Source organism: Falco cherrug, chromosome 4, assembly GCF_023634085.1.
Source record: "Falco cherrug isolate bFalChe1 chromosome 4, bFalChe1.pri, whole genome shotgun sequence".
NCBI classification, from domain to species: Eukaryota; Metazoa; Chordata; class Aves; order Falconiformes; family Falconidae; genus Falco; species Falco cherrug.
Genome location: NC_073700.1, coordinates 89,531,595 through 89,559,381, shown reverse-complemented (window position 1 = coordinate 89,559,381; position 27,787 = coordinate 89,531,595). Strand labels below are relative to the sequence as shown.

Here is a 27,787-nt window from a genome sequence, read left to right as displayed (position 1 = left end):
ATGATTTTTAGTTCAGTTTCTTACAGCTCCTTACAAACGAAGCCCTCCAGTCCTTGGACTAGAATAAGTTTCCTACACTTAAGGAAGTAAACGTGGGTAGCAAGAAGACTGGACATTGGAATATGCACGCCTCAGATCCAGTCGAAAGCTGAACCGTTTACTGGGAGGCTGTTCCTGGACACGACTTCACAGGAGTAGAAGTTGTGAGGGGCAAGCAAAACAGATCTCCACACAACAGGCTCATTTTGCCCCTCCTTTCCTTTCACTAAAAAGAGCTCCAGAGCAGGCAACAGGAGGCCATACAACAACAGAGCCCAAACCAGTTTACAGAGGATTCCCTGAAACACCATAATGGTGCTGCGCACTGGTCTGCGCTCTTTCTGAAAAAGATTCTTTCAGTGGCAAAACCCATCTTCTGTTGTGAGACACACCTGTATTTTCCAAAGTGTAAAACTGGACACCTGCCTTAAAATACAGTGCTGGAAACAGTAGCTCATGGAGTGGCAGAGTAAGACACAACTCTAGCCCGTAGAAGGGCACCTCACCCATACCACAGCCCTACTCTTGAAGGAAACAAAGCCCGTTCAGCAACAGATTTCATCCACCGAACACACAGGCACACCCGCCTATCCTTTGGCTGGAAGCTGAAAGGATCCACACGTTGCTACCTGCAACAGGGTCCTGTTAACACCAAAGGATTCCCAGGATCCTTCTGGGACCTGGCTTTTCCCAAGACAGCAGCATCATGGTCTCCTTCCCTCTGCTCAAGAAGCTGCGCTATGTCCTCCAAAAATCCTGAGATGATAAAGTCTAAGAAACCTGGTCTAGAGCTCAGGAGTGTCCAAAACACAGCCTTTCTAAAGGACACCCCTTCAACATCTCTGCTATTCCAGTTCACGGTTAAAAACCAACTGTATAAAATAAAAGTATGCACATCGACCATCTTATGGATTCAGCATCTTAGTAAAGGATGAGAACAGCACTTGTTAAGTAGCAAGGCTTCTGCTGGGAATTTAGCATCTACACAGCCTAAAATACTCGAAAACCAACATTAATTGAACAGCAGCATCTAAGCGTTTTTATTATTTTAAACATAATAGGGGACTGTTGTGACTATGTCATGACTTGAATGACTGTTCCCAAACACGGACAAGGTAAGCGAACAGAAAGCAAAATTGTTTTGTCTCTTCTGCCGCCATTTGCACACACTGGTAACAGTGATGTTCGGTCACCTTCTAGTCAACGATGGTCTGAAATGAAGTGCAAGTATTTTTTTAGGGCAGCGATTTCCAATGAAGTACTGTTCTGCAATCCTTATATAGCTGCAACATGCCACCTTCGTCCTCCAAAATATCCTGTACAGTCCAAACTTACTGGCAGTTGAGGCAGTAAGGCAAAAGGTTTTCAGCTGTCTTTCAAGAACTCCATCTCAGACCATTTACTGAATTTCTTTGAGCCATCTAGCACTCCACCTGGAACACCAGGTCAGGGCGCTGCCTTTCTCCGGCTGCTGTTCTTCAGTTCTGTCGCTTTTGCCGATGGAGACGCATTACTTGGCATTACAGAAGTTTCAGGAGGAAGTAGTTAAAGTAATTTCAATGATTTTCAGATTGTTTTCTTTTTGAGTCTCCCTGGCATCTACCAAACTGTGTTGGCAAAGTTTTCACCCCCACACGCCCCCAACACTGGTCATCCTGTATTTGTTAAATCTAATGTCCACAAGGACCTTTTAGTAACATTAACCCTCCCCCCCCCCCCCCTTCTTCAGAGTCACCATTACAACTGAACAGTGGGCAAACAAAAATGAAGGGACGATGAGTTAAAATCATACGTTTTATTGCCAAGTAGCATTTAGGCTGACATAGTAAAGGGTTTTTCAGGTAACCACTATGTACATTTTCAGATATTCTCATAATTATCTCTTCTGCACTGCTGAATCCCGAGAAGGCAGCAGATACTCCTTACTCTCCCTTTCCTGGGGAGTCCCTCTTTACTTGCTTCGTTCTCCTTACATCATTCATTTAAAATCTCTTCAAATCCAGGAAATCACATCTCATATTTCAAAACCTGAGGAAAAGGACTCCCCAAACTTCCATTTAAATCTTTATTGTTTCTCTGTGGTATCTCAGTCTTCCAAATTTGGAATACCAAGACAAAGCTTGTAAACAATTCCAAAACACTGAACTTCCAACTGAGATTTATTTATAGAGAAAGTAATTTTATACCAGTAACTTGAAAAAAATCAAGTCAAATATAAAACTTTCACAAATAACTTAAGAATATGTCTTTTAGAACAATTTTACTTTGCTCATTTCATTATGCGGCCAATACTGTACAAAACTGCTACAGAAACAGTAGTATTGAAGTCTACTTAAGCATCTTACACAATTTTAGGTTAAACCCAAGCACTGAATATTCAGAGCACTTATGTTAAACAATATAGATAGGCAATAGCACAGCCCAAATGCGAAAGTATCTGCCTATTTTATACACAATTTTAAAAGCACTTCATGAAGTTGCATGAATTCCAACTGACATCACAATTTATTTCAAAAGATGCTTATTGCAGAGTACTTTTTTCAAATAAATTTACAAGAAAATATTACTCTTCAGGCTGTGGAAAATGACTAGCATATCAAAGCTTAAGTCTTGGTTCCAGTGATGTCAACAGGACTTCTGTCACTGACTTCACTGATGCAAGGATTTCTTTTATCCACTCATTTTTCTGTTAGAAGGTGTAAAGGCCAGCTCAGATTTACAAAATAGCTATTTGAAAAATATTTCCATGAGGCACACGTGCAATATGAAGATGAGTTATCACGGATATCAAACCTACAGCCTTTAAGTACTATTCCATATGAAAGTCACAGATACACTGCAGCAAAAAGCAAACCAGAACATAGAAGACAGCACCACTGTTAAACTTTGCTGAGTTCCTTCTTAAGGCTATGTAACTGTTCTGGGAAGACAGACATAAATCCTTTCTTTTTGGTATTTACTTCCCCAGGTAAATGTATGGTGTCATGTTTTTAACTGAGCTATTAGAATGCATTTCAAAATAACTTTTTCTGTACATGTGACTCGCTTCATAACTACAGATGCACCTTCAACAGCCACGATTTAGATGGGTAACATCTATAAAAATGTTTTAACATTCATGTAGTTGAGAGGTTTAGTGATGAGAATTACGACTTCTCAGTATGAACAGAATCAGTAATAATCATTAATCTCATCTTGAGAAGCTGAAGATTACTTGGGTTTTCTTATTAAAAGCCACGGCAGAACACTTGACAGCAGAAGTCCATCTCACCAAGGTTCACACTTTATGTTAAAGCCACAATCTGACAAAAACTCCAAAGAGCAGAACTAAATATAATGCTATAAAACCTTTAAGTTTTAAATTTCAAATCAGATGCGCAAAAGTGCAGTTTTAGCTATATTAATGTGAAACTGCGTGGAAAGTTAATAGGCTTCAGCTTTATTTATTAGAATAATCAACTAAAGATCAACTAAACATTACAGACAACCAGAGTGATTTAGTCTACCTATGGTATAGCAGCTGCATGTGCATCCAGCTTTATTCTCTCAGCTTGCTGGATGCATGTGCCAGCTTCTGCTGAGCCCCTGCCCCTGCAGTAGAACTACGAACGTTCTCCCTAACAGGTGCTATGAGCTTGAACCATACCGTGCTATATTAACATCCCTCTGAGGTTTGAAACCAGAATTAAGCCTTCGTCTGGCCACAGTGAGCTGATACCTGTCTGCGAGCACCGAGGAGGTACACTCCTCACAATGAAGGGACTGAAGAACTACATTCCTGGGAAGACACCGAGAAACTTATTTCTTCAGCTGAACTTAGGAAAGCAGTACACACTGTAGAATCAAACATTAATTGGCTTAAGAAATTAAGGGCAATATAAGCTGTGTCAATTTAATTTATTTTTCATGTCCACAAAATATATAAAAAAGGTAAAACCAGTTTAAACCACTACCTGAAAATTAAAAGCCTGAACACTCTTGAGGGTTGAGAATCCTTCTGGTAGCTGTTTTACTTGAAGCATACGCATTTCAAATCCTTAGAAACATTTAAGAATGCATATTTTTTTAATGTGAAATAAGCTCCTACAAAAATCTGCAATAACAGCATGCATTTTAAATTTCAAAACATTATGGGGGACAGACGCTGTGAGTTTGCTGCTCATTCTATCATGTTCCACAAGCTGTTCAAGATCAATTACGTAGCCACAGAATGCTTCACCGTTAAGGCTCAGGGTCATGTGATAACTGTAAGCGAATCTAAGCATGAATAACTGCCTTCCGTTTTCTTGGCAACAAACCTCATGCTACACCATAATGAGCTGGCTGAAAAATAAATGAACACCAGATGACAAGTCTTTTGCTAGATCTGCTTCTTCACCATGCTAAGCCCCTGTTAGGAGCAGGCTCCGATGCTGCCTAGGGGACTCATCTATAGTGCTACATGCAGCCAGCCACAAGGAACACTAGAACAGTGCACCAGAGTTACTGAAGTTACCAGTGCAGAGAACCTCCTCGAGTGAGCAGGTATTACTCAAATTCAGAGCCGTGCCACCCCTTCTGATCAGACCTCCCAGAGATATAGTCACCCACCTTAACTCATTGTTTGTCTGGAAACAACTCACCCTCTATGAGACCACTTTGGTGTCCTTCACCGTTTAAACCATCATCCCATTTTCTTCATGGCGTTTCCCATAAAACAAAGATCTTCCATTGCCAAACAGTTTAGACAGATGGTCTTATAAATTTTACAAATTTTGTTCCAAATTCGTAACATACTTAAAGCAAACTTCACAGATTCACCTTAAGCTTGCATAGTACAGAAAAAGATAACCCCCCAATAAAACCATGCAAAAAACCCCCAGACCATCAAGCTAACATCTAAATACAAAGTAAACCAAATAGAACACCAAAATAATATATAAAGTCTGATTTTGTTCAAGGTCTGGTATTATTTTTTTTTGGGGGGGGGGGGGGGGGGTGGTAGTGGTTATTTTGGGGGTGGGTGTTTGGGATTTTTAGTTTCGGGGTTTTATTTGTTTTATGTTTGGTTTGGTTTTTTCAAATCAAATTTGAGAGAAAGCAAAGACAGTCTTAATTCTCTACCTTCCCCAAATCCTGTTTTTTCATAGACCAAAGGAAGTCTCTGCTCAAAGTGGGCATATAGTGTGTATATTTATATTCAGACTAAATATTATATTTCCTTCCATGCAGAAGAGAAACTCAAATTCCCAAATTCACCACTTTAACACAAAAGTGAATTAATAAAATATGAAAACACTTTAATATAATCCCTAGTATTTTTTAACACAGATTATTTCTGGTCCATTTTAACTTGTGTGAGATATGTCAAAATAAATCTTGGAGATTTACTGTTGTTCTTACTACCCCCAAAAATATATTTTTGTTCTCTTACTCTGAAGGCATCAATGGAATCTACATCATTCTAACAGCACATTAGATAGAGAATTGCACCAAACCCAGGTCTGAAAAGTTACACTATTGTTAGGTATTATGCAGTTATGTAAACTGTAAAAATGTGTAACTTTTTAAAGTACCACAATCAATGTAACTTTAGATGTTAAATCATGAATATACCGAACAACTGATCATTTAACAGATAACCAAAAAGCGCCTCACACAATAACTTAGTATCTTGACCTCTAAGCTTCTGTATTAAATTTCATTTCAATCACTTCAGTCCTGGACATCAAAGTAATCAATTACCGGCTCTTCTTTTAATGGTTTGGATAAACCACTGTTTCCACTACTCCTGAAATTATAAGAATATTAGATGTTACTTACTGGCATGAAAAACAAGATACAAAGTAAACAGAAATAAAAACTCCCATAATGTCTCAGTGTGCATATACACATTGCACTAGTGAATTACATGCATTTCCAAATTATGTTTTAATGGAAATATCTTCTGCTCCAGAAAGCGTTTGTTAACTGATTTTTGGAAAAAAACCCCCAATTTTATTAAATCAACATACATCAGTGTGTAGCTGAATTGATATAATTTTTTTGGGGGTTTTACCAGAAAATACCGTTTACTGGTATTACAAAAACTATACTGTTCTGAAGACTAAATGTTCAACATGCCTTTTAAAAAAAGCAAAAGAAATACTGTTGAAGTGAGCTGATGATCAAATCTGCTTGCTTTTAAAAGCAAGAGTAACAAAAATATATGGTAATACCAAATCTAAACACTGTAAAGATTTTTTTCATAAGACAAAATGAGAATTTGTAGAATTAAGCACATCTAAAAGATATTTCATGCCTAGTAATTAAAATAAATGGCTAAAGCCGCACCCCCCCCCCCCTTTTTTTTATTATTTTGGCCACATAACACCTGTTCATTAGGGTCACTGAAGACAGGAATCCAAATGAATTAAGTGGAAACAAAGAGTAACAGCCTTCTTCAAATTCACATTGAGTTACACTGTAAGCAGTCATTTTAGACATGTGTTTCGCTCTAGATGCTTAGTTCTGAAACAGTTTAAATCAGAACAGCCTACTTTGTATTCCAGCAGGACCTTAAACACCCCATAGCTACCCCAGTAGTTACTGCTAAATTAAGCTATCCCTTCCTGCAAATGGTACTTCACAGAACATGATTTGAAATGGTAATTTGCAAATAACTTGAGGAAAAAAGTTCTGAAAGGTAAACCTGAACAAAGAATAAGCCATCCATTAAAGAATAATCGTACCTATGAGACTACTACAGGTAGCTGAAGCTGGAGGCCATACAAAGTACAGACTATTCACCAAGAAGCCTTATGTATCCCCAACTTCAGTAGGCTTCACTATCTGAGAAAAATGGTAGTTCACCTTTTGGCCAACTGTGTAGTCATATCTACACAAGAAAAATACATTTACTACCTGTCCAAATAAATAATTCTATGCCAGTAAGACGCTGTTCTTTTACACCAAAGAGTTAAACTTTATTAAAAAATAAAACCTCTGTAATATTTGTTATGTAACTACTCCTACACCCCATAACCAATCCTACATTTTCTTAGCACTTTGTTTCAGGTTTACTTCCGTGGAAAGAAAATCTTAGTGCAGGCTGTAAGCTCCAAAGCTGTGTGTGGGGAAAGAAAGAAACAGGGTGTGTAAAGCTGAAGCTCAGGAACACGCTCAACTCGGCACGAAACTGAAGAATAATGTTTTAAAAACAAATTCCTTACTTATCTGTTTGTTTGTAATGAGGAATAGGAGGCGGAGGCCTGCTCTGCATTTCTTTATCTAGCACAGAAGTTAAGGTATTGCTTGGACAAAATGATTTCCCTCTAGAGAAATAAAAGAAAGATTATTTAATTCAATAGGAAATTATATTCATTAAGAAGTCAGGGCAAAAAAGTTGCATTTTTAAGTAGCAGATCTGGTGTCAGAGTTTATACTTGTATACTTAAATCATCTATTCAAATACTTAATTTTCCAATCATGAAGACCAATAGTGTGCAAAGTCCATCTTCATTACCAAGAACAAGATATCCAGTATCCTATATGTCTCTTGATCACTGTCTACAGAAGATGCAGAAGCAGCTTACAAGACGTGTCACTGTCCCGACCCCCTCCTTTCTGCATGTGAAGTGCACAGCTCCTTTCTACTACAAAGTACACAACGTGATCAACTGTTGAAAAACCAAAAATGCAATACTTGCATTCTAGGGCAACATATATCTGTTCTTCTACAGAACAGACAGAAGACTGGAAGCAGCAACTTAACAGTTTAACCCAGCATCACGTAAACACAATTCACTGCATCTTCACCATGTGTTATCTAACGTTTTGAAATCCTGTTCTTCAACTCTGTCAGTAAGTCATGTTAAACCTGTTTATCACTGCACTCAAAGCAGCCCTGCTAAGCAGCGCTCTGCCAGGAATAATACAGCAACACTGCCTCTTCCTTGTCAGCTAGCCCAGGTGAACAAGATCAGGAAAAAAAAACATGCATTAGGGAAAAAAAGAACAAAACACAATCAGCTGTTCCTGCCCTCCACACTAGCTGCTATTATATGGCCACAACCACACAGTGAAGCACCCTACTTGTGCTTGTCCCACCTGCAATACAAGGGGCCACCCTGTGGCTGTGGCGCAGGACAATGTTTCCTCCAGTATAGGAGGGCAGTGTACTTTGTTAGCTATATTTATATGCTTTAGGCATATATTGGCTGTGAAGTTCAGTGCGGCAGTCCATGCCCCAAGGCTGCACTGGCTGGAGAAAGAGGAAGGATATTAAAAAAATACCCAGAAAAAAAACCTAGAAAGATTGTTCCAAAAAGGCATCTACTTTAAAAATTCCAAATAATTACCAAACACACTGTATCTCTAATAGGCTGTGGAAAAGTCTTAAAAATTTCCTATAAATTCATGAACCACTTAGAAGAGTAAGCTTGCTTTATTTCAGCTTCTAGTCACCACTATGATTCAACTGCAAGACTAAAAAACCTTCCACAATTAGCCTCTTTTCCATTCAGAGTTTCTTTTTCATCTTTTCTTGGGGGAAATAAGCTGAATAAATTAAAATTCTTAAACCTTGACAAGGTCAGTTTCCAACCCTTCTTGTACCTTCCTCTAAACACATGCTGCTAACATTTGAAGACCGAACTACTTCTGGTACACTAAACTGGATTTTTTCCTATTTCTACCTGAATGGTTTATATTGGACAGCAGGAAAAAATTGTTCACCGAAAGGGTTGTCAAGCATTGGAACAGACTACCCAGGGAAGTGGCCAAGTCACCATCCTTGGAAGTGTTTAAAAGATGTGTAGACAAGGCACTTAGGGATGTGATTTAGCGGTGGAATTGGTAGTGTTAGGTCAGTCGCTGGACTCCTAACATGATCTTAAGGTCTTTCCCCAACCTAAGTGATTCTATGATTCTATGTCAATCACTAAATAATGTTTCCTCCTTGTTTATTTTATTAATGACTTTTAAAAATAAACTCCTTCCAGAGCAGTCCTCTACACCACAAGATTCTCTGCATTTACTAATTAAATTCCTACTTTCAAGCTCGTCTTGTTCCTTTCAAAATTACATTTCAAATAGCAATAAATTCTGCAAAACAATTGCTTGTACATGTGTTGAGTTCCATGCTTTGTCACATAGGTGTTAATTAATTTTTTCCCATCTCCCTTCAGAGCTCTAAGCAGTTGAAATCTCACATCAGTACACAAATACTAGCTCTGCTTCAGAGCTTAAAAAAAATTAAGTAATTGTCTTATTCCCAACATATTTGTCTTACTTCTATCATGTCTTGTTTCCATCAGTTCTGAAAATAGAATGCCCAATTCCTGTGATACTGTAGCAAGACAGATAAACTCCACAACATTCTCAAGGTAAGTCAGAAGTCCGCTAAACTATGGCAGGCTGGTCCCTGACCCCATTTCAGTATTGTTTTAAACCGAGTACTGACAGTCTTTTCAAATGAACTGCAAAACCCTGCAAACACAGGTCATCAGTTCAAAGTGTCCTCACCTCCCCTGCACCGAAAATGTTCACTATTTGGAAAAAAAACCCCACAACCCCACTTGCCACTGACCATAATTTTTTCAGGATTATATTATGTTCACATGTCCATTCCAACAGCAAGTATACTAGTGTCCCATCAGTTGAGAACAACTAACTTTCCCTTCTTGTACTAAATGGGTAAAAACTCCTCCTCTCCTTTAGCTCCAAGCCTGGCACAAAAAGCCAAATGCTCCCATATCATCTCAGTTACCTCTCAACTGTAGAGTTCTACCTGAAAAGACTAAAAGAGGACAAAAGTAGATGGGAGAATATTTTGTTGTCTTCTTCCATTGTTAAAAATGGTGGGGTGCAAATACATGGAAACCCAACTGACTGGAAGTAAATAGGCAAAAAAAAAAAAAAAAAGTAGAAAGGCCTTCATCAAGTAAAGTGAAGTATCTCACTTTATTCAAAAAAATGTCAGGCTAAATCCTGCTTGTAAGCTCTACTCTTAAGTTAAATGCTCCCAGGATGTAGAGGGTTAATATATCAAGCCTTTAAAAATAAGAAGGGATCAAAGCCTTGTGGACAGTTAAGAGGAAATTCCCTTTGGTTACATCAAGGCCTAGTCCTGTGCTTTTACAAGATTTAGTGTCCCTCCAAGAAGACCCTCACAACCCAAACCCAGAAGAGAGATACAGCAGACTATCCAGCCATGAAACCACAGATGCTTTAGAGACAAAAGTCTAAGAACTCCCACTCAAGCAAAATGTACACTACTTCCTGGGTGCCTTGGCGACACACGGGACAACACTAGATTGACTCCAATCTCCCCAGAAATTCTCTGAATATTTCTAATCATTGGTTTAAAAAAAAAAAAAAAAACCACCACCAAAAAAACCAAAACCCCAAAAGAAATGAAACAGCCGATCATATTCAGCTCATCTGAAAGAAAAATCAAACAACTGAATTCAACTAAATAGATGTAAAATGGAAAAAACTCCTTGACTAATTCATTGCCCGAAAGAAGGAAGTAAGCAGATCCTCCCTTCCTGCTAACGTAAATCACTGTTATCTATCATCGGTTGTAACAGAACTGTGGAGATGGAATCAAAGGACTCCACAAGTACTTTGGACACGTTGATAGGAAAGTTGCCATTCTGTTAATGTATTCTCAAAGTAAGGAAAAAAGACAACTGCCTGCCCCAAGCAACAGAAATATGACAATTTTTCAGCAGCACTCCAGGGAAAAGTGAGGAGAACATAACTACCTACCTGCTGACTATAAAGCACTGGTGGTGACATCAGAATAGCCCACTGTATACAACTGACCTGTGGAATCAGGACTCAAATTTTTCTTCTTCAAGACTGGAAATTCAATTTTCCTCCCTCCAGGATGTATCAACATTGATCCATTTTGGTATGAGCTACTACAAAATTCTTTGCCCACTAACCTATCCAGAACTGCCTCCATGTAGCTTTGCAATAATGATCCATCAGCTTCCAAACAGAGCAGTTTTTGTGAGAAGTGCCTCCAAAAGCTGATACAGTTTGGGTGGAATAATGAAGCAAGTGGCTGTCAGTCACCTGATGGTTTAGATTTCACATTTTCTATGTCATAAGCTGTCGAGAGGCAACACACACTATTCTGAGGGCAAACAATGTCATGATTGAAGGAAAAATTGAAAGAGACGTAGCTGTTTTCTGGAGCAGTACTGCTGCTAAAACCATTTTGGCTGGTGACCTGTAGCATTATTTATGCTTAAATTGCTCAAAAAGCCTCAGAGGTTACAGGTGTTGAGATGCAGTCATTGGAAAAGGCCTTTGTGATTGCAAAGGGGGCGGGGAGAGAAGTTAGCTTTTTCCTTGAGGCAGAGGAGAAAATTCCTAGAGTGAAGAGCAGAATGAAAGTCCTTAAAGTAATAAAATACCTTCAGGAAGTCATCAGAACTTCTGTCACATTGGAAGTGAAGTTATTCCAGACACCAGAAAGGCTGCAGAGACAGTTAACTTATCAACTGAAATAAACTTGTACCTGGAGATAAAGCACTGAAATGTGCCCAGAAAAACTTAAAGAAGCCAAAGAATAATTCTGTTTCCTCACAACATAAATTTCCTTGCAACTCTGCCACTGGGATGTACAAGTTTTGTCTTCTGTGATGCAACTGCCATGACCCAATAAGGGTGTTCCGTGTAGTTACAGGGGGTTTAATTTCTTTATGTCTTTGTTCCTGCTGGTCTTGCATAGCCTGCAGCTGGGTTACCACTTGTGAAATGTTTCCACACTGACCTCACTGAAAGGAAACAAAATCCTGGGTGAAGAACAGAGAACACTTCAAGTGTGGCAGGATGTGGCTTTCTCAGTGAGAACAATGTGCAGGGACCTCATCACCTTCCTGAAAAGTCCTCTTTGTCATGAGGGGAGACTGACCCTATTGTTTTTCCTGCAAAGTACAGGAAAAAGGATGGGTCTTACAGGGATGACTGTTCTCAAAAACACTTTCAGGATGTCTCAAGTTCATACAAGCTGCTTAAACAGCAGTCACTATATAACAAGCAGATACCCCTTAACAAGCTCTGGCATCCAGAGTTATTTGTAGGAGGAAGAAATTCTTATGAGTAAAAGACTTCACGAAAACACTGACAGGTACAGTGAAGCACATGCTTCAACTTGGAGGAGAAAGCCCTCCCCTTCTCACCACACAGTCTGGACATAACCTTTGAGTCTGGATCAGAAGGAAGCTGGTATCGCAACTGCTCAAAAGATAGCAACTGCAAAGACGACCAACAGGGAATCACAGATAAGGGCACTTGCAAGGATTCACTCAGGGTCTTCAAACAACACCAGAACTGTAATTCAGATCAACCTTGACAGTCAGCACTGGCAACACTCTCTACGTGGCCAGACATCGGCAGTGCTGTACATGCAGCGAGTGTGACCAGCTCTTACTGATGTGGTGGAATGATGATGGGCACAGGGACTGAGGGCAAAGCAGATATGTGGTGTTTGCTCCTAGATATCTGGAAAAGGAAGAAGTCTGGTTGGAGAAAGCTTTCTTAGCTCCAAGGAGACTTTCTCACTCCTCTGACCTACCTCTATGGCAATGTTACCATTTCAATGACAATGGGGAGCGTGAAGAGGAAGAACAGCCTCTTTGCCTGGTATCATTCTGAATTATCTAGACTCAGATGAAACAAAATGAATCAAACCATGGAATTTCCGGTGACTACTAGCCCGTGGACTTGAAGAGCTGTTGTGAAATACTCAAAAATAGCATCCTGCAACTTGAGCTATCCCTTTTCTGAGGCTTAAATGTTTTTTATGTCTTGAAGAAGTGGCAAATAAAAAGACAATAAAAAGAAGCTTTGGATGAATCCACTGAAATAAGAAACATTGCTACGCAGCTGAAGAGTATCCTTAGTAGACTATTCAGTGTCTGTAAGAGTGAAAAAGTTGAAATGGCAACATATTCATTCTGCATGGTACGCCATTCCCCAAACACCACAAGGGAAGGAGCAAGTATGCAATCTCTTCTCAGACAACAGAGGAACGCCTCCCATTCTCAAGTTGTAGGATACGTCTTTGTTTTTAAAGCTTAGTCACCTGTCCTGCTCCTTGCTCGCACACTTTTCATTAATTTCTCATTCCCCTATCAATTTCTTTTTCTTAAATAAGCTTTTTCAAATATGATCTCTTTTCTTTCCTTTTCTAGAAACAAAAAGAGTATCTTTAATTGTTTCATGAAAACAGAAAGGGGTATCAAAGCAGTGTTCCAACTTGCCTGGAAAAAAATTCCAGATTGTGGCTAAGCTACCAACCCATGACTAGGCTCAGGAGCAGCCCATGGCACCACAGCACAGATGGTGACAGGGGTTTTTATAACTACAGTCAATATCTACAGTTAAAAACAACTTGTTGTCAAAGAACTATAATTTGACAATGCTAAATTAAATATACTGCTCAGTGAGCAGCAGAATCAAGGAAGCCTTGATATCAGGTTTGGGAAACCTTCCCATACTATGTCTCCAGTGCAATCACCTTGCTTTTCCCCCAGTGACATTCCCTTCATTTCCTTCTCTAATGTGAGCTGCCTTATATGGGTCTTCCCCAAATATTTCCAATCTTGCTTAGAAATCTCTTCAATTTGCAGTAATTCCAGCTCCCTCTTTATCCACTAAAGAGGGAGTATAATCTATGACAGGTTCAAATAGGTGGGAGAACAAGTTCCAATACCAATTTTTTTCAAAAGAAGGTACAAATTAGTTACGACTTCTCAGCCCAGCAATTAGTTTTCATAAAATTTTATGACACTATCTTTGATACCTCTCAAATTTAGCTGATGACAAAAAAGACAAAAAGTTACTGCTAAGATGAATGGAAAAAAGCCTTGCAAAATCTTTTCTTAGCTTTTTTATTTCTAATTGGGATTTCTTCTCTGGAGGTTTACTCAAATAGTGGAAATAGAAGTCTATGAAATTATCAATTTAAAAACTACTTTAGAAAAAATTTCTACTGAAAGTTACTGCATGTTTCAAATCACATTGTAAATAAACTCATTTGAGTAAGTGATAAAAAAATCCAGTTATTTAAACTACAGTTAACAGATCTGAAAACAGTAATGAGTTACATACTTCACTGCAGTGATAACAACATTACGCTTTGGTTCGTTGTCATAGCTCACACTTTCAATGCCATAAACCTGAGCTAATTCATGGATGATTCTGCGGTGATCTCTGTTCATTGGTGGGTAACAATGGCTCTTCTTTGTATGCTTGCCCTGAATTCAAGAGAAAAAGTTAAAAAAAAAGAAAGAAAAAAGGTAAAGTTTTCCTTCGAGGGGGATAACAGGGAAAGAAGAAAAAAAAGCGCTTCTACCTCTAAAATTTTGCTGCTATGAAAAATTAGAATCATAGATTGCTAATACCTCAGCATTAACAGGAAAGTCATCTTAAATGTCCATTTATTTCCCCAAAATTAAGATGTATTGTCTATGGTTTCCATCACCTCAAAGTAAACACACACATATATCTTTTAAGTTTAAAATACAAATCCTGAATATATTCATTCTACTCACATCCCAAAGAAACACTATAAAATTATTTTCTTCTGATTTTTTTTTCCGGAAATGATCCATCAGATCTGATTTTATTTTTCAGGCTGGCTTTCCAATGCATATACTGTAGATAACTACAAGGATGTCTGATTTGCTTCTACCAAAGAAGCTGTTTATCTGCAAATCTACCATGTAATGGCATTAATAGACTTTTTATTAAGTAAAAACAAAACTGTAGTTACAATTTCAGTTAAAGACTGGTAATGCTTGATTTGACACTGGCTACTATATAAATAGTAAAAGAACAAACAAAAAAGCAGGGCCCTGTAAGTGCTGTTGTAATGGGCTGGGTGACTTTGTAACAGCAAATGCAGATGAGGATGAGACACTCCGTGCTTTAGTCTGCCTCAGGCACTCAAACTCCTTCAGTTTTTGCCTTCGTTGTCACCAAAGTCTTCTAGGTCTTTGCGTCTACAGACAGGGTCCAAGGGGAAAACCCCCCACCAGTAGTAGAATGAGTTTGAGTCAGGGTTTTCTACAGAAACCCCAACCTATACAAGTTCCTGGGACTGCAGGCAGTGTATTTAAGAGTGCTGAGAGACCAGGATGATGTCCCACTCTCTGTCATCTCTGAAAGACTGTAGAGAATGGTATAGGAACCCAATAACTAGAGAAAGGTAATTGCTGCAACTATGTTTGAAACAAAAATAAAAACCAAAAAAAGCCCCAATCCACCCAAGAACTACATATAGGCTGATCAGCTACACTTCAAAGCCCAGGGAAAAAAATCAATCCTTTCAGAAGCCATTTTTAGGTACATGAAGTAGAAGGCCACTAGGAGTAGTCGATGTGGATTTACAGAAGGTCAGTCACCTAAATAAATGTGAAGACCACCACAAAGAGGTACATTACAGCTACCTGTAATTAGGGGGTTAATGTCTGTCTCCTCTTAGATTGTAAAATAGCTCAGTTAAATAGTAACTGGATCAAAAACTGTGATCATTCATTTCCATAAGTCTTCAGGGTAATCACATGCTGTCAGGATGTAATCTTTATTTGGTAATAAACAACAATAAGCCTCCCACCTATGACAACACTACCAGCACACAAAACTCCACAAATTCTGTACCTATTTATGATGACTAGTAATGCTTGCTCTAAAAAAAGCGGTGCTAGTTCAGTGCTCAGAAAAATATCAGAATTTCTGTCTGTATGCAGAGCTAGGTGATATAAATGTTTCCGGTCTTGTCTGCTTACATATATCAACGATGACAACTCTGCTATGCTAGATGAGTATGTAGCGATGAGTCTAGGGGAACAGATGTTCATGAGGTAAACAAAGTCATATACTGACACAGCTGAAGCACATCAATGTTAAAACTTGTAAGTATCAAACCCCTTTTTGTTACCCATTTATTCAGTTAAGCTGAAGCTGGTATCTCCAAAGGCACAGTGCAAAAAGTAAAAAGGTCAAAGTGAAACATGTAAGCCCAAGGAACAGTAATCAGTATGAAAGACACAGTACTGATATAGGCAGTTACCTGAATGCTTGATAGAGTAGCATGCAAAATGCTTTTAATACAATTAAGTAAAGCTCTACATCTAGAAAAGAAAATAAGCCACATCTTTAGTCAGAAAGGATTTAGGAGTCATGAAAAACAAACAACTGAACACAGCCTCAAGCGAAAGGAGGATCGGGGACCATAGCAGAAGAAAAACTAAAAACAGTCTCCTTGCATAATGCCACATCAAACATATTAATCCAGCCTTTGGCTACATAAAAAGTGGGAGCTGACTTGGTCAGGCTGGACACAGGCCTGAAAGAGCAACATTGGTAACAACAGGTAGAGACATGCCTGAGACAACATAGATACCTGTAGATTGCAAGATGAACGATGACTCTTACAAGAGAGAAAATAAAGCCTCTGAGACTTCCAGACATAAAAATAAAAGGTATGCAAGAGAAAGAACTGAGCAGAAAACCATGTTAACTTTACAGTGCAAGGGACATGTTCCCTTTTACACCATACATGCCACCATTTTAAAGGAAAAGAAAGAACAGAGCATGGCCTCCACACATGCTGTCACTTCTATCTTCAAGATGGGCAAGGACACATGGAGCTACAGGTTGTCAGCCTCGCCTCAGTCCCTGGGGGAGTGATGGGGCAGCTCACCCTGGAACACACTTCCCGATACAGGAAGGACAAGAAACTCCTCAGGAGGACAGCGTGGCTTCACCAACTTGATAGGCTTCTGTGATGAGGTGTCACACCTGGTAGATGAGGGGAGAGCAGTGGCTAGGGTCTGCTGGACCTTCAGTAAGGGCTGGGACACTGTGTCCTACTTGCCTCAGGCCCCCGAGCTATTGCTGCAGGGGCTGGATGAGCAGACAGTGAGGTGGATTGAAAACTGCCTCAATGGCCGGGACCGAAGGGTGCTGATGAGTGGCACCGAGTCTGGCTAGAGGCCGGTAACTAGCAGTGTACCCTGGCGGGAGAGGAGGAGGGCTGTACACTGCAACCAGTCAGGTTTAACATCTCCATTAGCGATCTGCACAACGGGACAGAAGGCACCCGCAGCGAGTTTGCCCATGATGAAGTTGGGAGGAGTGGCTGGTGGGCCAGAGGGGCACGTTGCCACCCAGCGTGAGCTTGACAGGCTGGAGAAATGGGCTGACAGAAACCTGGGGAGGTTCAGCGAGGAGAAGTGCAAAGTCCCGCCCCCGGCGAGGAACAACCCCACGGCACCAGTGTGTGCTGGGGGCCACCCACCTGGGAAGCAGTGTGGCAGAAAAGGACCTGGGGGTCCTGGTGGACGCCAGGTTGAACATGAGCCAGCGATGCGCACTTGCAGCAGAGGAGCCTACCAGTATCCCTGGAGTCCTGTGTCCAGGTCTGGGCTCCCCAGTAGAAGAGAGAAATGAGCATACTGGGGTGAGTCCAGTGAAGGGCCACAAAGATGATGAAGGGACTGGAGCGTGTCTCCGTTGAGGAAAGGCTGAGCGTGCTGGGACTGTTCAGGCTGGAGAAGAGAAGTCTCAGGGCTGCTGCTACCCATGGCTAGGAACAGCTGAAGGGAGGGTGCAAAGGGGACGGAGCCAGGCTGTGTTCAGTGGCGCCCAGTGCCAGGACCAGCGGCAGCGGGAACACACAGGAGGTTCCCTCTGAACATCAGGAAACACTCCCTTTGCTGCAAGGGTGACCGAGCGCTGGCACAGGTTGCCCAAGGAGATTGTGGAGTCTCCACCCTCGGAGACAACTCAGAAACTGTCCAGGCATGGTCCAGGGCAACTGGCTCTAGATGGCCCTGCCTGAGCAGCGTGGGTTGGACAAGATGACTTCCAGAGGTCCCTTCCGACCTCAGCCGTTCTGTGATGCTACCGTTACTTTGTACATCTTTGAGGTGAATTTAAGCGTGAGGTCACAAGAGTTTGGTAATAGAGCTGAGCTTCTTCAGAAGCAGAATTGTATTGAATCATTGATAAAAATGAATGTTAATCTACAGTTACTGTAAAATAATTTAGGTCAAAAATTATCTCTCAGGTCCTTTGGTCCAGTCTGCCATTCGGAGCCAGCGTCAAAAGTAGGTTGCTCAGCACCCTGTCTCGTTGAGTTTTGGGTATTTACAAGGATGGCAAATCCCCAACTCTGAGCTTACAAGCAGTGTGGTAACTTGAGACAAATGTGCATCGTCCCCTGTGAAGAAGGTTTTAGGTATGAAATCGCTCCTGCAGGCAAACTTTGAAAGAAGTACTCAAAAATAGACTTCCAGATGTAAGGGTGCTCATTATAATTAAAAGATCACATGCTCTCTAAGGGTGAAATATGACAGACACAGCTGTTGTTTGTATTTATATTTTTCAACCTCTGAGCATTGGAGATGCTGCTGAGCTCTCTGGTTCTCTTGTTCTGCCATTTTTGGTATCACTAATTCATTGTATATTGCAGATTCAAGACATGTGATTGCCCTCCCCCCCCCCCCCCCCCCCATTTATCTTGGTTTGATATGCAGTTATATATATAGAAATATGTATATGTGTACACCTGTGTATAATAAAGGCAGTATATAATGGTACATATAAAATAGGATAACCACTGGCAACACAACATTAGGCAAATTATTTTTAGTTGTTAACAGATGCACAGAAGAGTTGTTATCAGGTGTCTGAGGTTGGAGGGGCCTGAACAGAATTCGACACAGATGGCCCCCTTTTAGACTGTCATTCCAACATGGAAAACAATGGGCAAAGAACATTAGACAGGTGGACAAGCACAAAGATTAAGTAAGAAACATCATACATAAAAAAGAAGGAATAAGTTAAGTAACTGTCCTCAGAGGTTAGAGAGAAGGAAATTAACCCTTTCTACAGAAGATTAACTACTTCTTGAGCTAAGGGCAACTGAGGACAGTATGGTTTACACTGTCCTTTAAACCACGTATACTGGGTCAGGCACAGCGCAAGCCAGGAGTATGCTAACATGACAGGCCTGAAGGTGGAATTCTGCTTTCATTGAAACATCTATGATTGTGTCTGTGGGATCAACCTCTCTAGGTGTACTGGAGCCTACCAAACACCTGTGGCTGAATCAGAGTCTTGTTACAGAAGGAGGACAACTACCTCACACACTGGCAAATGCAAGAAGGTATCCACAAATTTGTGAGCAAGTTCCACTACAAGGATCAGAAGAACCTAGGCTTTCCTCCTCAAAGGCTGCACCGTTAAATCTTTGATGATTAACACTTTATTAATGGAGATCTAAAAATTAATGATAATCCATTGATGCATTAAAGCCTAGCACTGGTTGAATCTTTAAACAAAGCCTGGCTGTCACCAAAGTGATCCTGAACTGCTATGTCTCCTAAAATTTTTCTTCTGTTTATAATTAAATTGTGCACTCTATTGGAGCCCAAACAAATCTAGTATCAACTCATAACTCTTAATATTAATAAAGTTTAGTAACAAACTCCCCCCAAGCTAAACAAAACTGTTTCTTATAAGAAGTCATACAGAATATCTCAATACTGACCTTATTCACAGCTTCCACAAGCATTCTCATTTCCTTCTCAATGTCACTGACGAATTTTAAATCCTTCCTGCAAGAACAGCATTCTAGGTAAATGAGGCAAGAAAGCGTACAAAGACGGAATATCTTTTGTAACATTATTTTCAACAAGAACAAAATTAAAGAACTCAATTGATGGAGGAAGCAAGAGTGAGAGTACATTTTGGTTTATATACTGCATCATTCACATTTCAAAAGTGTTAGTATGTCATCGCTATTACAAAAAGAATGTATTACTTTTCCTTCAAACCTTAGAATTTTATGCTAGGTTCCATGATACAACTCTACTGTCTGACTTTTGACATTTTGATTTTGAAGTTGCCATTTCAGTCTTTTTAAGTTACTGACTGGTGTTCAACTTGTCTAGCATAACAGAATGGTAAGAACAAAAGCAGCAGCATAAGGCTACTTTGTAAGCAAACAGAAAGTTCTTATATGAGATATTGAGGATTTTCTTAAACTATTTTTTTTTTTAGCTTGCTCAATCACAGTAGGTCAAGTCTTTCACCCAAGAGTGAGCTCTGCACCCTGTTCTTAAATAAGCAAGTAAACTAACTCCAAAAGTAAGGGTGTTATTTGTTAGGGCACCATCCCCAGGGGGGAAAAAAAGGCTATCTCAAGATTCCATATCTCAAAGCTGGTTAGTAGTAAATAATCTTATTTCTTCAACAACAGGCACCGTTCCATACCAACACAACACCAATTTGTAAATAATGTCAGAATTTCATCAGTCAAGAGGGGCTCGTGAAGCAGGCACTACCATCTTTGGTAGATGCCCTACCACAGTTCTGGATGCTAAAGTGAATGCATCATCAAAAGACCAAGTGGTCTCAAACACACATGCCAAATGGCAACACTGAGTACATTAGCTACCAACATCACTCGCTCACTGGTACGATGAACACAGCCCATCACTGGAAAACATTCAAGGTTTTCTAACAGTGGACGGATGCTGCATGCAGTTATCAGAACTCCTGGATCTTCAGTGGAGAAAAGTATTACACCAGGAAAATTGCACCTGGACTTCCAGAGTTAATAATAAAGAGGACTCCAGACACCAAGGCTATAAAATACAGTCAGCCACACAGGGTGAAGCTTTAGAAAGAACATTACAGCAATAATCTCAGGTTCAAAAGAAAAAAAAAACCAAACAAAAAAACCCCAACCAAAACCACTAATCCCTTCAGGATGACCTTAACTTCAGATTACCAAAAAGCAAATGCTTTTTGTGTAACACCAGCCATGAACAGCCAAATTTCAAGGTGAAATTATCACAGGAGGTAGGAAAAAAATAGAACCAACAAACCAATGAGAAGGTCCACAAGCACCTGATGTGTAATTTTTAAAAACCTACTGAGGAACTAGCTCACAAACTAGGAAATGCATTTTAAAAAATTAACTTTTCAGGAGCCTCTAAAAACAGAGTTATCAACTGGAAGCCATCAGTGAAATCAACCAGGTGGGAGTTCTTTCAGAAACACCTGGAATGTCTCTCAGCATCAAGACTTAAGTACTCAAATAGGAAGGCAAAGCAGAAAGGATACTATGCTGGGGACACGGCCAGGGTGGTGGTGACAGCAGAAATCAATTTTTTGATTGAGAGAATGTTATTGCCCTGTACAAAAAGGTGAGATGGACTGCAGCAGATGAGCTGTACAGAAACTAATTCATGGGCAACATCTAACATCCCTACTTGCAATCATTCTCTAAAGAGCAGAAGCAGGACCTTACTCCTTTTTGCTTGTAACATACTATGCAATGGCAGAGTTGTGACTACCCATATGTGTGTTCAAAGGTGAGGGAAGTGTTTTACGTGCCCTTTGTACCTCCAGAGTCTTTCATATAGAGTAACTTCATAGAAGAACAACCCTCAGTCACCTGATGACCTGAGCGAGCCCCAACCTACAGACTGTTCAGATAGGAACAACAAAGGACAGGCCAATGCAGCTGGTGGAAGGGACAGAACAATTGCTTTTCCTTTGGAATCATCAAGAAGACTCTGAGGGAGCACGATTTGCACTGAGGAATCTTCAAGGAAACGGTGGACTTCAATATTCCTTAATCTGAAAGTCTCCTTTGAAAGAGGTACCCTCCACAAATATCTGGATTGCCCTAGAGTTCTGGATGTATCAGCGAACAGCTGAGAATCCAACAGGAAGATGCATCTTCTGTATCCGTATGTTCTGAGTGAAGAATAGTACTTCAGGCAGTTTACTCCTCTGCCACTAAGGCTGACAAAGCACAAGTAAGATTTTCTATACTGTATCAAACTTACCTCGGAGATCACTGCATGAAACAGTAAAGAAAGAATAAAGTCTCTTTTCAACTGTGTGCAGTCTTCGCTTTCCACATTTGGGAGCAAACCTCATTAGGCTGCCATGACCTAAGAGGAGGGGAGCATCAGTTCAACACGCAAGGAAGCACACTCTTTATCTCTAGTTATGCAGAAGCACAAACCCACACTTCATTGAAGAGCAAAAAGAAGTCTGCAGTTGCCAAGAAACATTGGCAAGCTCAACTGTTAGCAAAGGTATTGAAAGGCTACTGGTAGCAGAAACCATCCATTAAGATGAGGAAGACAATGAAACCTGCTGTAAATCATTCACAAGAAGATGGCGGGGGGGGGGGGGGGGGGGGGGGGGGGGGCGGGCAGTGCAGGGGAAAGTCCTGCAAGCTCAGTAGTCTTCTCTAGATGATCCTGATCAGACACGCAGGTGGGCAGGGGCAGTGAGAACTGGCTACTGTTTATTTCTCACCTGTACTTCTCTCTGGTTCTGGGGGTACCAGTTTTAGGTTGCTTGTTTCAGTGTCTCACCAGCTTGCTCATATCCTGTTTGGGACATTGCATTTGTCGTCATCCTGAGTTGGAAGTCACTTGTGTATTTACAAATAAACCAAAGTACAGTTCATACTGCCCTATGAAAACAAATGGAGTGTCTCCATTTCTCAGGACACTGACAAGTATCTATTACCTGACTGATGCATATTCTCAAGTTTTTTTTATTCTTTTGGGGTTACTCATCTGAGCTCTTACAGTAAGTTTTCCAAGTTTTGCCAAGTGTGTTTTGTTATTTTAAAAGGAATGCTATTATTGCTTACTAGCACAGAAATCATGACTTGCACACAATTCTTTCAATTAAGCTATTTATGACTGGTTATGGGCAAACAACCAGCTAACTGCTCACTGTGAGCTCCTGTGTTCTAACCTGCAACTGACACTTAATGAAAAGTGTCAATGTACAGTAAGGAAATTAAGTGGTGCTTAGAATAAACACATCTGACAGTGGGTACACCAAAATTCTGCAATGTGGGACTTAAAGTCTCTTTTTCTGTGCAGGGTCTATAAAGGGTGTACATTAGGCTTCTCCTCACCTCCTTGCATTTTATGTAAGCGGCTTCAGTTCCTCTCAACCACACCACTTCACATGAGAATGTTCCTCATTGCTTGGTTTTTCACTGTAGTCCTTCCTGTGTATTTTTTTGTTTTCCCCAGATTTTGCTGCCTCTGCTAAAAACCTCCTTATTCTTGCAACACTGGCCAGTGCAAGATTTTGCCTTCAAGTGACTGACATTCCAGGCTTGCAGCTCACCAGTCATGCACTTGAGAAGCTGCCCTCACTGCCTCTTCCTTCAGGCACACACAGGAGTGCTTGGCTCTGCCTTCATAGTCTACAACAGCATGTGGAAGGTTAACTCCTGGGAAAACTGGCTAAGCAGCTGCCTACAAAGGACCCATCTTCCTCTGGACCCCTCTAGAATTAACCATTTGATCTGAGATTTCCCTGGTCCATATGACTGCTGTGGGGTCTTGCATAGGTAGTGACAAAATAAGAAAATCCTCTTCTGCATAGCTGTATGTTGCCAGACATTCCAGATGTCCTCCTCTCCTTCTCCAGTAGTCTTAAACAGCAGCCTTAGCACCATCCTTGTCAAACTGGGCATTGATACTTGGGCCAGTCTACCCTCCAACTTCATGTCAACAGGCAAACCTGAGCATTTACTTGCTCTCTGTGTCTGTTTCTGGAGCCTCTTAGCAAGGTCAGTGCTGAAGTGTCCACCCAGCGGATCCGTACACCCTGACCAGTACTCAGTCATGCTGATGCAGTCATCTCCATGTCAGAGGATGGAATCCCCTTGGCAGCATGGTATCTTCTAATGTAAAGCTGCACGGCGTAGAGACTTCTCATCTGACTCCTTGTCAGATTCTGACAAACACGTCAGCAAGATAATCATGCAGCAGCATTACCATGCTATTCCTGGTACTTCTTTCTCCTGTCATTTTCCTACAAAGGAGAAAAATTACCTTGACACACTTGCACTTACACATCATCTTCCCGCTACCTGAGTTGTACAGCATCTTGGACCTTTAGGGTTCTGGAATTAAAGATTACAGCTCAAAATCAGGAGTCTTTTCACAGCTTCCTCAAGTTCTCTCTGTAGATTTGTAGGTGTGCATTTTTTTTTTCAGACCTTGACAACATATCAGCTCCATTGAATTGCCTAAAGATGATGAATCTACTCATGGTTTTGGCAGCTGCCCCCTTCCTTAGGCAGCAACCCCGAATGCACAGGAAGGCAGCTGTGGTATTTCTCATCATTCTGAGATCCCATACATAGATGTATAACTTATGCTCTGCAGAAAACCATAAGCCCTGAACTCTTGCATTACTGGAGTGACCTGCTCAAACAATAAATGCACCTGTCAGAACTTATACAGAACACCGAGCTACCTGAAAAAAATACTGTAACAGATACACTTTGTAGGTCCTGCTGTTAAGAGGGAAACCCAGATCTTCTGCAAGACTGTTGAGATAAAAGATCATCAAGAGCAGTCAAGGAAGCAAGTTCATAAAGCCACAGCTTTATGTGAGCAGCAGTCTGCAATTTGCAAAGTGAGCTACGTTAATACACGAAGAAACAAATTTATCTTGAAGACTAGATAAATGAAATCAAGTAATTCAATGTGCAAAGTTATGACTTGAGGACTAACAAAAACTTTTGCTTTAAGCTGTGATTCAGTAAGAATAGCCTGGGTGTATTAGTTTATTGTGTGTTACCAATATAAAGTGGCTACAAAGGAAATGCAAGTAAAATTGCAGAATGACTGAGAAAAGATACTTTCAGACAAACATGGAAGCTATTAAGTCTAATTCTCAAGGCATCTGTCAGACCCCAGACAATCCGAAATTCAGTGCATGATTCTGGGCAGTTCTGTCCATGAAAGATGAACACTGAGCTATGGGTGGAAAATGGCTGACAGGAAGGTGAGATTGGATTGTACTGAAAGAAAAAAAAAAAAAAAAAGGAAAAAAAAAAAGGAAAAAAAAAAAGAGAGGCAACTACACACCACAAGGTATTAAACACAGTAAGAAAATGAGAATGTGCGCTTTGTTTTCTGAAAGAGGTAGAGCAGAGCATATTCTATACAAACATAAGAGAACAGTCCTTATAAAATACCCCTTTTAAGTCCAAATACTAATAAAACTACCTCCACAATGAAAACATTCAACTCTTATATTGCAGTGGGCTAATAAATATGAAGTAAAACAAGAGGTGATTTACTCTTAAATTCTGTGTGGCTATTTATGTAAAATCTTCACTTGTCTCAACACATCAGTAAAGAAAGGATTTTCAAGCAGAAAACATCCTCACAAAAATATGAAATTTATGTATCATTAGGATACTGAAGCAAGAGCAGATGCTCCAAAAACTTAGAGGTAGTAAAAACTAATGTCATGCCTACAAACACAAGAGTAAAAACTCCTTGGACGACACTATTTAAGCATCTGTTTAAAAATGCGTATGATCCCTCCCTGTCATTCCAGATTGTGTAGTATTTATTAGTGTGATGTTTTTGATATTACCTTGCCTTCCTATTCCCTTGTTTTCAGATGTTTCAGTCTAGCAGCCCTCTTTGCAGTCAGCACTGGCATAGGCTTAGCTCTGCATCAATCAATTTATTAATTCCATTTCTTTATTCTTAAAATAAAGGCGGTAAGGCAAAAAAAATCCAAGAGACTGGTGGAGCGAAATCGTATCAGGCTATGAGAGCCTATCTCATTACTTCACTATCACTTTGTCTTTATCTTGGAAAGTTTACAAAGAGGTCCAAGATGGGGGTTAGTTGTGTATGGAAGCAGTGGAGATGTGAGAAGTACAGGTACTGATCTGTAGTAAGAAGAATGGTGGAAAATTATGTTCTCATTCTAAATCTGCTCCCATTACAGAACAAAGCAATCTATCAGGCACTTTTTACTTTTCAGGTTCTCCTTTTGGAGGTCTTGAGAAGCGTACATTACCTTCTTTGACTCAATTATCACCTACAACCAAGGTTTGAGAGAAAACAGGCATTTTTTTCAAGAGTAAGTACTATTTTGAATTTCCCATCTTGCTCTCAACACTGTTTACTTATGACACTTTTCATCATTAGAACACATACCTTGCATCTTCTTTTAAAAGGTCACTGTACTTCGGTCCAGAAGAACGGATATTAAAAGGATCAGAACTGTCATCTATTTCAAGAGCCTCAGCAAGACGCCTAAATTTGAGGGTAGCAAGAAAAAAACCCAAAACATAACAAAACCACAACCAAACAAAAATAAACACACAAATCCCCCCAGCCTCCCAAACATGTTGTCATTGAAGAGTAAAGATACAGGTTACTAATACGGATGAACAGCTCGTAAAAGGTACAGTCTGTACATTTGAAACTCATTTAGGACTTTTCACTAGAATATTCTACTCTCAGATCACTCAGTATAGACCACTGTAACACAGGAATCATCTCCACATTTATCAGTTCTCTAGGTCATGCAGGAAAGGATTGAAATTTTTTCCATATAGCATTAACTTTCTGAACATGGACTACTGAAAAAAGCAAACAAGTTCATTGCCCACCTGTTCCTCTGAAGAGCTAAGCATTCCTCATCACACTGCAACCTGAAATATAAAGGAAATATAAAATTAGAATCACTGCTGCTACTCATACTTTTCAAAGTGTAGCTTTGTGGCGTCATACCATTATCATAGCCTAAAGAAGAGTGTGTGAGAATAGTTTGTTGTATTACATCAGATAATACAGCTAAAAATAAAGATCTTTGAGCACACAAGACCTTCTCCAGGTCTCGAACAGAAGCAGCAATTACCAAAGCCATGCAGAAGCTGAGAAAAAAAGCTTCTGAACTAGATTCTATTATATTGGTAAATTAGATCGTTGAGGAAAAAAATGCAGTTGGTATCAGCATTGAGGGGATGCTAGGAAGGATGGAAAATCAGTAAAGGAAGATGTGACAAGGTCATTTACTCCTACGCATCAGAAAGAAGAGGAAAGTTAGCTATTCTTATGGAGGATTATGATGGACCATAGAAATCACTGTTTCAGCTGAGCCCATAACTTCTAGTGTTAGCAGTTACGAATTTCAGGTTTTGGTCTAATCTTTGAAAGGGATTTTATAATTTAAGGGACTGAAATGTCAGAGAAGGATCAAGAGTTCTCCAGAACTTCACAGTGGCAGTGACAAACTTCTGCCCCTTAGACTGCATAAGTGAGTTAATTCTGTTGATACAAGTTCCTTTATTTCAAACAATTTCTACAGGGGATAGTGGTTGGCACCCTAAGATCAAGAGCCAATCCAAGTCATTTGCTTGAAGAATCATTTTCTCCTCCTGTAAGAGAGGAATGTAGCCAATTTAGAGAAGCTACCCTAGGTCTGGCCAAATCTGCCACAAAAAACCCACCCCAAACCCTAATAACGAAACAAAACTAGAGTATAAAATGTTTACAGACAGGACCAGAGAAAGAAACAGAGAAAGGAAATATCTGCACAGTTTGCAGAAAATATTCTGTTATTGTCATTAAATGGAACGGATTTGTAAGTTACCTTGAAAATACTGAAGTATGACAATAAACTAGAAATTTAAGAATAATTATTTAATGTGCCACCATCTCTTTTCACCACCACCCCTGTATTTGGTAGATGAAAAGAGTGGGGAAAGGAGAATACTTCCTCTGGCTGTCCTTGAATAAAAGCTACCTGCACAGTTCAGATACCATATTATGAAAGACCTGCACAAAGAAAAGCCATTTTTGGTAATTCCAACTATCCAAGCAAAGGGCAGTGTAAGTCTGCCCACACAGAAAGATGAGCAGCAGTGACTACAACACAGCCTGTATTA

General features: G+C 40.1%; 1 protein-coding gene across 3 annotated transcripts in view; it reads right to left on the bottom strand.

Moving 5' to 3' along the window:
- Nucleotides 1–1,819: 1,819 nt before the first annotated feature.
- Nucleotides 1,820–27,787, bottom strand: part of NFX1 (nuclear transcription factor, X-box binding 1) — a 75,319-nt gene continuing 49,351 nt past the window's right edge. Inside the window, exons 19-24 of one of the 3 annotated variants that reach the window (XM_055707886.1) lie at nucleotides 26,510–26,551; nucleotides 26,052–26,150; nucleotides 19,577–19,643; nucleotides 14,128–14,273; nucleotides 7,230–7,331; nucleotides 1,820–5,809 (exon numbers count right to left, since the gene is read on the bottom strand). In XM_055707886.1, the coding sequence (XP_055563861.1) occupies nucleotides 5,734–5,809; nucleotides 7,230–7,331; nucleotides 14,128–14,273; nucleotides 19,577–19,643; nucleotides 26,052–26,150; nucleotides 26,510–26,551 (532 nt within the window). In that variant the 3' untranslated portion in view covers nucleotides 1,820–5,733. Of the gene's footprint in view, nucleotides 5,810–7,229; nucleotides 7,332–14,127; nucleotides 14,274–19,576; nucleotides 19,644–22,286; nucleotides 23,896–26,051; nucleotides 26,151–26,509; nucleotides 26,552–27,787 lie in introns of those variants that run through there. The other 2 variants (XR_008731826.1, XM_055707887.1) reach the window with 2 other exon arrangements.